The sequence below is a fragment of the Ranitomeya imitator genome, chromosome 4, assembly GCF_032444005.1.
Source record: "Ranitomeya imitator isolate aRanImi1 chromosome 4, aRanImi1.pri, whole genome shotgun sequence".
NCBI lineage: Eukaryota > Metazoa > Chordata > Amphibia > Anura > Dendrobatidae > Ranitomeya > Ranitomeya imitator.
In genome coordinates this window covers 330,767,327-330,777,464 of record NC_091285.1, presented here as the reverse complement: position 1 = coordinate 330,777,464, position 10,138 = coordinate 330,767,327, and the positions used below count along the sequence as shown (strand labels likewise).

At 40.2% G+C, this 10,138-nt stretch overlaps 1 protein-coding gene across 1 annotated transcript; it reads right to left on the bottom strand.

Moving 5' to 3' along the window:
• Positions 1 to 7,360: 7,360 nt before the first annotated feature.
• On the bottom strand, positions 7,361 to 9,993 carry LOC138674105 (secreted frizzled-related protein 5-like). The gene is made up of 4 exons (XM_069762039.1): positions 9,710 to 9,993; positions 8,881 to 9,050; positions 8,656 to 8,748; positions 7,361 to 7,776 (listed from the first exon to the last, which is right to left on the bottom strand). The coding sequence occupies exons 1-4, from the start codon at positions 9,991 to 9,993 to the stop codon at positions 7,469 to 7,471; spliced, it is 855 nt and encodes a 284-aa protein (XP_069618140.1). The 3' UTR covers positions 7,361 to 7,468.
• Positions 9,994 to 10,138: the final 145 nt, after the last annotated feature.

The window sequence follows — 10,138 nt, the reverse complement described above, 5'->3', positions numbered from 1 at the left end:
GAGGGGAAGGACACCCAAATTAACCCCCCTGAATGCCAACCATACAGTGCCAAGTGAAAAGCCAAAGCATTGTACAAAAAATTGTCCGTGCACATTGTACAGATGGCACTGTACAATGCTTTTGTGCTGTTCCGATCTGCAGGCAATACGGGGACCTTCCTTCTGTTTCAGGAGGTAGTCATCAAGGCCCGAATGTTTGGCACTTAGGAAGGTGAGGGTCCCAGTACTTCTGAATCTGATAGTGCCCGTATTGTCCCAGGTCAACATTTCCCAGGACAGGTTCCCCAAACAGCGAGGATAGGACGATCACAAAAACGGTGCAGAGTATGCTCCAAGAGGGGAATCCGAAAGGACACAATTTACCATTGTGAAACCTGCCCTGAGAAACCTGGCCTTTGGATTAAGGATTGCTTCAAAGCATACCACATGTCCACAAATTAATAAAATTTGTTTATACCCTGTTAACACAACACACTTTTATAAATCTGATGTACCCCGCACATCTTACATATAACACCACATTATAAATTCCTACACCAGTAAAACAAAAAGCATTATAATCAATACTATAAAACTATGCCTCTAGATAAATTCATTCAGGGGTGTAGATTCCAAAATGTCACTTGTGAGGGGTCTCCACTGTTTAGGCACATCAGGGGCTCTGCAAACACAACATGACGCCTGCAGACCATTCCATCAAAATCTGCAATCCAAAACGTCACTCCTTCCATTCCGAGCCCTGCCGTGCGCCCAAACAGTGGTTTTCCCCCACATATAGGGTATCGGCGTACTCAGGAGAAATTGCACAACAAATTTTGTGGTCCATTTTCTCCTTTTACACTTGTGAAAATAAAAAAAATCATTGCTGAAAAATCATTTTTGTGGAAAAAATGTGATTTTTTTTCACGGCTCTACGTTCTAAACTTCTGTGAAGCACCTGGCAGTTCAAAGTGCTCACCACACAGCTAGATAAGTTCCTTGAAGGGTCTAGTTTCCAAAATGGGGTCACTTGTGAGGGGTTTCCACTGTGTAGGCACATCAGGGGCTCTGCAAACACAACATGATGCCTGCAGACCATTCCATCAAAATCTTCAATCCAAAACGTCACTCTTTCCATTCTGAGCCCAAACAGTGGTTTTCTCCCACATATGGGGTATCGGCGTACTCAGGAGAAATTGCACAACAACTTTTGTGGTCCATTTTCTCCTTTTACACTTGTGAAAATAAAAAAATCGTTGCTGAAAAATCATTTTTGTGGAAAAAATTTGATTTTTTTTCACTGCTCTACGTTCTAAACTACTGTGAAGCACCTGGGAGTTCAAAGTGCTCACCACATGGCTAGATAAGTTCCTTGAAGGGTCTAGTTTTCAAAATGGGGTCACTTGTGGGGTGTTTTCAAATGTTTAGGCACATCAGGAGCTCTTCAAACGCGACATGGCGTCCGCTATCAATTCCAACCAAATTTGCGTTCAAAAAGTCAAAAGGTGCTCCCTCCCTTCCGAGTCCTGCCATGCGCCCAAACAGTGGTTTTCCCCCACATATGGGGTATCGGTGTACTCAGAAGAAATTGCACAATAACTTTTGTGGTCCATTTTCTCCTTTCACAATTGTGAAAATAAAAAAAATTGTTGCTGAAAGATCATTTTTGTGACTAAAAAGTTAAATGTTCATTTTTTCCTGCCAAGTTCCTTTAGCTGCTGTGAAGCACCTGAAGGGTTAATAAACTTCTTGAATGTGGTCTTGATCAGCTTGAGGGGTGCTTTTTAGAATGGTGTCACTTTTGGGTATTTTCTTTCATATTGACCCCTCAAAGTGACTTCAAATGTGATGTGGTCCCTAAAAAAAATGGTTTTGTAAAATTTGTTGAAAAAATTAGAAATTGCTGGTCAACTTTTAACCCTTATAACTTTCTAACAAAAAAAATTTTGGCTCCAAAATTGTGCTGATGTAAAGTAGACATATGGTAAATATTATTTATTAACTATTTTGTGTGATATGACTCTGATTTAAGGGCATAAAAATTAAAAGTTTGAAAATTGCAAAAGTTTCTAAATTTTTGCCAAATTTCTATTTTTTTCACAAATAAATGCAAGTCATATCAAAGACATTTTACCACTAACATGAAGTGCAATATGTCACGAGAAAACATTGTCAGAATCATCAGGATCCGTTGAAGCGTTCCAGAGTTATTACCTCATAAAGTGACAGTGGTCAGAAATGTAAAAATTGGCAGGGTCAGAAAGGTGAAAACAGGTTGGATCTTGAAGGCTATGTGCACACGTTGCGGTTTTTACCGCGGAACCGCGGCGATTTTGATGCTGCAGGTCCGCAGCAGTTTCCATTGCGTTTACAGTAACCTGTAAACCCTATGGAAACCGCAAACCGCTGTGCACATGCTGCGGGAAAAAACGCGCAGAAACGCAGCGGTTTATAACCCGCATCATGTCACTTCTTTGTGCAGAATCGCAGCGATTCTGCACCCATAGAAATGCATTGATCCGCTTACTTCCCCCATGGGGCTGTGCACACCATGCGGGAAGTAAGCGGATAATGTGCGGGTTATACCCGGGGTGGAGGAGAGAAGACTCTCCTCCAGGCCCCGGGAACCATATTTGTGGTAAAAAAAAGAATTAAAATAAAAAATAATGTTATACTCACCTCTGAAGTCTCAGCGTTGCACGCGGCCGTCCGGTCTCAGGTTTGCTATGCGACCAGGACCTGCGGTGACGTCGTGGTCACATGACCGTGACATCACGAAGGTCCTTCTCGCACAGCATCTTTGGAACTGGACCGCCGCCTGCAGCGCCGAGGAGATCAGGACGTCAGAGGGTGAGTATAACATTATTTTATTATTTTTAACATTACTATTGATGCTGCATATGCAGCATCAATAGTAGGAGTAAAATCCCGCAGCGGAACCCGCAGGACAAACCGCGATAAATCTGCAGGGATAACCGCAGCGGGTTACGTCGTGGTCACATGACCGTGACATCACGAAGGTCCTTCTCGCACAGCATCTTTGGAACTGGACCGCCGCCTGCAGCGCCGAGGAGATCAGGACGTCAGAGGGTGAGTATAACATTATTTTATTATTTTTAACATTACTATTGATGCTGCATATGCAGCATCAATAGTAGGAGTAAAATCCCGCAGCGGAACCCGCAGGACAAACCGCGATAAATCTGCAGGGATAACCGCAGCGGGTTTGCCCTGCAGATTTATCAAATCCGCTGCGGGAAAACAGGGACCCGACGCAACGTGTGAACATGGCCGAAGGGGTTAAAGTCCAGATAAAAAAAGTGAAAAAATCTTTATTTAAATAGTAAACAGGTAAAAACACCGCAGAAATAATTTGTGCCAACAAAACAGCACACAGACAGGGGTCAGTGCAGACACATGAGGATCGATGTTATATAACCCACTAATCATGCCACAATCCAAATGGGCCAATAAGTATCATAACTACCAGGTTATGCATATAAATAAATACGCATACCAAAAATTTCCATATATCTAGATAAGCCAGTAAACACCACATTTAACAGATAAAGCACATAGTATGATGCACAGACCTGATATCGATACTGCAATCAAAGATAAGTATTACAAGTGAACATACCGAACGTCACGTGGTCACCAACCCACCTCGATGCACCTTTCTGAAAATTCCTTTCCTGTACTTTTGAATTAAAAATTTCCTTTACTTCTACCACGATTATGTGCCCAGTTATATTTACCACACTCCAGGGTTTGGGAACCTACTTGTGCACCTTTTCCAAAGGGCTGTGCTGACAGTTTCTTTTTTATACTAAGTTCCCTTTAAGGTCTTGAGCGAAGACCATGATACAACTCATTACCTAACTGCCCGTACCTTGATTGACAGAGTTCAGTTGCTGTTAAAACTATTTTAACCTGAATTGTGCAGTTACTTTATGATATGTGAACAGTGCTAGTAGGAGATTGGAAGACATCACATTATAAATGTAGTAGGTGAACTCACCAACAAATTTACTCCATCCATATGATTGGTAGCATTCTCTTGTTCTCTGCTAAACTGTAGAAAAAACATGAACCGCACAGCCAAAACTTGTCTTGTTTTCTATGTACGTAAAATGGTTACATTGGTAAATATTTCTTGGGAAATATATCTGCGATAAGGCCTCACACACATTCATTGTTGGCCAAGCGATTGTTTGACCCACAGCTATCTCTCTCATCTCCCCGATACAAAGAAACTCTCAGCCTCTGGCAACAAATTATCAGCAGGATCAGCCTTTGAAATTGAATCCGTTTTTTTCATGTACAAGTGTTATCCGTGGTTTTCAGAGACAGCACTCGTACCTGTGATAGTCTATAGGTACCGTCACACTAGACGATATCACTAGCGATCCGTGACGTTGCAGCGTCCTCGCTAGCGATATCGTCCAGTGTGACAGGCAGCAGCGATCAGGCCCCTGCTGTGCTGTCGCTGGTCGGGGAAGAAAGTCCAGAACTTTATTTGGTCGCTGGACTCCCCGCAGACATCGCTGAATCGGCGTGTGTGACACCGATTCAGCGATGTCTTCACTGGTAACCAGGGTAAACATCGGGTAACTAAGCGCAGGGCCGCGCTTAGTAACCCGATGTTTACCCTGGTTACCATCCTAAAAGTAAAAAAAAAAAAACACTACATACTTACCTACAGCCGTCTGTCCTCCAGCGCTGTGCTCTGCACTCCTCCTGTACTGGCTGTGAGCGTCGGTCAGCCGGAAAGCAGAGCGGTGATGTCACCGCTCTGCTTTCCGGCCGCTGTGCTCACACAGACAGTACAGGAGGAGTGCAGAGAAGCAGAGCGCCGGGGACAGACAGCTGTAGGTAAGTATGTAGTGTTTGTTTTTTTTTACTTTTAGGATGGTAACCAGGGTAAACATCGGGTTACTAAGCGCGGCCCTGCGCTTAGTTACCCGATGTTTACCCTGGTTACGGGCATCGTTGGTCGCTGGAGAGCGGTCTGTGTGACAGCTCTCCAGCGACCAAACCGACGCTGCAGCAATCCGGATCGCCGTCGGTATCGCTGCAGCGTTGCTAAGTGTGACGGTACCTTTAGGAGCCATTCACATGTCCTTAATTTTTTTGTGTCCAATTTTGATTTGAGGATGGATTAAAATCGCCAATGCAAGTCTATGGGTCCATGGTAAAATCGGACCACACTCTGATGACATGTGAGTACAGTCTGATTTTCTTGGACTATCACAAAGGAGAAGACGAGTAAACCTTTTTTTTCTCCACATATGAGGAAAATTCATTGATGCTAGAGGCAAACTCAAAGTCTGATCAAAATAATCGGTCCGTTTTTCTAAATGGCGCCTCATGTTTTTGGGCAGTTTTCCCTTTTGCTGCCTCTTTCCTTCCTAGTCCACGTGATGTGCATATAATTTTCTTATTTATTTACTTTTTTTTTTTTTACCTATACCCCATTTTTGACTTGTTACCCTTTATGACAGGTACTTTAGTATGTGTATGTAGTATCTTGTATTTCTATTTTTTTCATTTTTTTTTTTACATACCCATAAGATAGTCCCTTTTGTAGACCCATTTTATCAACACTTGGTTTGCACATGTACTTAGAGTATATACTGTATAGCTATCTCCAATTTGTGATCTTTTATCTTTATATATTTGCATACTATTTGTAATTTATTGTATCATGGATTTTTATTGATTATGTATTATCTTTATGGAGGTTATTTATTAATGCTTTTTTCATTGTGTGATATTATTCATTCATCAGCAAAGCACACAATTTGAAAACATTTTCTGAAATATCTTATAATATGCATATTTCATTAAAAAACATACAGTGAAGTGCAGAAGCAGAAATGGGAACTGCGCTGTCCTTGAAACATTCCATCAAGATGGTGTGTTGTGTTACACATTGAAAATTCTTCCTGCTACCTCCATCTCCATTTTTCACCAATAGATATAATGTTCGGAAGTGATGAGGATCTTTTAGAAGACTCAATTGTTGCCCAATCATGTTTTCCGTTCTTCACAGAATTTTTTTTATTGGAATATGGTTATAAAAAGATATTGAAGAAAAGTTTTCCGCATTGGGTATTTTGCTGTTTTTTTTTAGGTTATAACAATGGATTTAGATATATCCTCGTGCATACCCAGTGATTTCCCCAAGAGTGCAGTGAGGGGTTCTAGTACCTAGGACTATCTAGGGTTTACAAGGGTAAGATGACGGTGAGCATGGGCACCATAAACTTGCGTGCTTTATTAGGGTGCTGACCTGCGGGGTTCAGTAGATAGTCCTATGTATAAACATTAGGGCACATATAAAAACCAAGGTTTAAAGGTAGGTGGGGGGAATGAAAAATTAAACTTCAATATTTTCCCTAAGGGTACATGCCCACGATCAGGAATAGAAGCATTTTGGACACAACGTGTTTTCACTGCGTCCAAAACACTGCATTCTACATTACAAGCACAGTGGATGGGATTTATAGAAATCCCATGCCCACTGTGCTACTTTTTAACGCTGCATAAATTGAGCTGTGGTGTGGGTTTGAGTCACAGCATGTTAATTTCAGTAGTGGAGATTCCCTGAATAGACTGTCATTAGATGCGGTACATCCACATAGTTCTAAAAGACAAGTGCTAATGTAGAACACAGCGATTTGGACGCAGCGAAAATACGTTGCGTCCAAAACGCTACTGTTCCTGATCATGGGCATGTATTGAGGGAGGGAAAGCCCTCATTCTAAGGCCTCTTTCAGACGTAAATTTTATTTTTAGTTCTCATGCAAGAAATACAAAAACTATATTTGTCAGTGTTTAGAATAAGATTTTCAGTGTTTGGTCAGTGAGTCCATATTTGTAATCTTTAATTTTCTTATATTCAAGAAAAAGTATAAATAAATTGTAAACTTTTTCTACCCACTGGAATGTTAAAAAAAACAGACAGCACATCAATGTCATACACGTGCCGATATTGATTTTTACGGAGTCAAAGATTTGTATGGGTCTTTTTCATCTGTGACAGATTTTGATCCTTGACTCCGATCAAAGCCAGATTTTTTTTTTCAGGCACAAATTCCACATTTGCGCAACACCCCACACTATAATCTGTAAACTACAGACCAATGTGTGATTGAGGCCCAATGTCTGTGACCTGCATTAGTGTCATTCCAATGTATTTTTATTACTTTACAAGTAACACAACCGTCATATGTCAAAGCTAAAACCATTATTGGTTCCCAACAAATAGTAAATCTGCATTAGAAGATTCAGTGAGACAACACAAAGATTGGTTAGAAGAGGTAAGTTTATCTCTTTATTTACAAAGAATATGCGTGTTGTATACATAACTGCCAATTACCTACATAAGTTCGTATAAAGAATATATATATATATGTATATCTTATTTACAACTGTTTACATCTGATAGTGCCTTCAATATTTACAGAGAAAAATTGAAATGACATTAACATTTATGGTGCCTCCATTTCCGGGTGGCCAGGGTGAGCTGAGAGTCCTTCTTCTGCCAGTGGAATACTCTGGTGAGCACAACTTTTCCATGCTGGATATTTCCAGTTAAAATGTAAACCATGGACCTGGAGTGACGGATCATCCTATGGGCACAGTTGTCATTGATCCTCAGCCATTGTTCAATCAGATTGCGTGTGTCATATGGAAGCAACAGTCCTTGTTTAATAAATTCAACTGGGCCCTCAGTCACATATTCGGGATGTCCTGAAGCAAACTTTCTCTTGGCCAACTGTACTTTCACAGCTGTAAAAAAGAGTGACTTGATTAGTGCTAATCTCAGAAGTGCCATAAATAAACTACCTTCTATTATTATAGTAGAACCTCAGAACGGTCCGGAACAAGGCCATCGTGTCATTTTCTAGTTGTAATTAGTTTTTTTTTCTTTGTGTGTTAAAGCACAGCAATTGGATCTTAATGATATACTTTGCTTAACTGTGTCAGTGGGTTGGCAACAAATGCATGCAAAGACATTAGCACTATCAGCTAATTAGTGTTATCTCAGCCTCCCACTATTTCATAACACCTAGGGAATAGCCGTGTATATTTACTTCTACAGTATGGGAATAATTTTGTACAAAATGGAACAAATTGCTTAAAATAAGACAATGAACTTTAATACAGTTGTATGAATCTATATCTATCAATATCTATCTATGAGTCTGTCTCTTGATCTATCCATATATCAGTCTATCCATCCATCCATCCATCCATCCAGCAGTCTATCCATCAGTCTATCTATCATCTGCTGTCTCTTGATCTATCCATATATCAGTCTATCTATCCATTCGTCCATCCATCTGTCTATCCATTAGTCTATCATCTGTTTATTCATCCTTCTATCCAACTCTATATCTATCCATAGCTATCTATCCATCTGTCTGTCTTATCTATTTATCTATCAGTCTGTCTGTTTAACTATCAATCTATCAGTCTGTCTATCCATCCATTTATTTATTCTATCCATCCGTCTATCATATCTATCCATCCATCCATTCTTTAAACAATCTATAAAAAAGTAGCCTTTGGCATTTTAATTGTCACATTTCTGCCAGCATCATGGGTGCTAAAGAACACACCCAGCAAGACAAAGTACAGCATTCACTCCATTAATGGAAAACTTACCAATGTCATTGTCACAAAAAGCATCCAAGACCCTCCTGTATAAAAAAGTTTCTTCAATCAGTGGACAGCCTTGACATGTTGGTTTGGGCAATTCTGAAAAAGAAAAAGAAAATTTTGTTTGAATTATACAAGTGTTACGATAAAGCATTAAGTTCATTTCAGTTACTATTTATTTTATGTTTCTTTGTTTTGTTTTTTACCTAAATACCAGGAAATCAAAATTACCTTTGTAGATATACTGGAATTCTTTACTTAAGTTGTCAAGGCACATATCGTCACCGGCTGGAAAACGGTCACAATTTAGGCTTTCGGGCCAGGATTGATCATGACATTCCAATACAGGGGCACAGCCGTCCCTCACAGCCTCACACATACTACGACATGGCTGGATAAACCTGCCAAAAAAAGAAATGTTATTTATTTTAATTCATTTAAAATTGTTTGTAAACTGTAGGAGGAAAGATGGGACTGGTAAATCTGTGACGGCTGAGAATGCTCAGTAAGTTTCCAATGAATGTTAAAGCAATGGAAGTTTAGTATAAAGCAAAAATATGTCTATACCAGTTTGTGAATGTATGTTCACCCGGCCCATCACAGATTATAAATACATATGTTACAACACACCAGGAATTAGCAAATTGCGAAGGAAGGGTCTGGGGATTTATTATGATGGAATATAGGCTGAACTGGATGGACAAATGTCTTTTTTCGGCCTTACTAACTATGTTACTATGTTACTCTGTAAGGGTCAAGCCACGAAATGGGCATAGAGTGTATAATCCCTTTTTAGCGGAGCTGAACTGTACAGTAAAGAATACTAAGCAGTTTATAGCAGGCACTTAGTGGTAGGTGTAAAATCTCCCATCGGTAACTGCTCAACAATGAGAGATTTTGTTTCAGAGGTTTAGTTTCTTTTTTAAAAAAATCATATAGACTTACCAAAAACTATGGAACATGAGCAGTAGTTAGGTTACATTCCCAAAAGATGCAATAAAATTTACAGATATGTTACAATCCATGCCTAAATAGGGGATATAGTGAAATGTGCACTTACGTATCAAGGCAGACTGGAGCAAACAGGGAGCACAGGAACATTTGGGCATATGGATGGCAGCCAGTTTGGAGAAGTTTGTGCCATTCTGCTGTCTTGGATACAACTTCAGGGATAGTGGTATGCCCCATAAGGTTAGGAAGCCGCATCTCTGTGTAGCTGATGTCTTGGCACATACCTAGTTCTTTAGGTATAGAGACACATCTTGTGGTTAATCCAAAATCAAATGCCTTGCATAATCCAGCAAGTAAACCAGCAAGGAGCAAAAAGGCAAGGGAAGCTGTCATTTTGTAGAAATGATGTCAAGCCTTGCTCAAGTGCTTAGGTACTGGCACTGTGGTGGTCTCAGCTGCTTATATACACCTTGAGATGCTCCAGCCTATTCATTATCCATGGCTTATCAATACACAGAAGACACCACTTGGACTCATT

Coding starts and splice junctions, on each gene's coding strand:
- LOC138674105 (XM_069762039.1), bottom strand. CDS start 9,993: ATGACAGCTTCCCTTGCCTTTTTGCTCCTTGCTGGTTTACTTGCTGGA. Junction 9,051..9,709: donor GCTCCAGTCTGCCTTGATAC/GTAAGTGCACAT, acceptor TTTTTTTGGCAG/GTTTATCCAGCCATGTCGTA. Junction 7,777..8,655: donor TTTTTGTGACAATGACATTG/GTAAGTTTTCCA, acceptor TCTTTTTTACAG/CTGTGAAAGTACAGTTGGCC.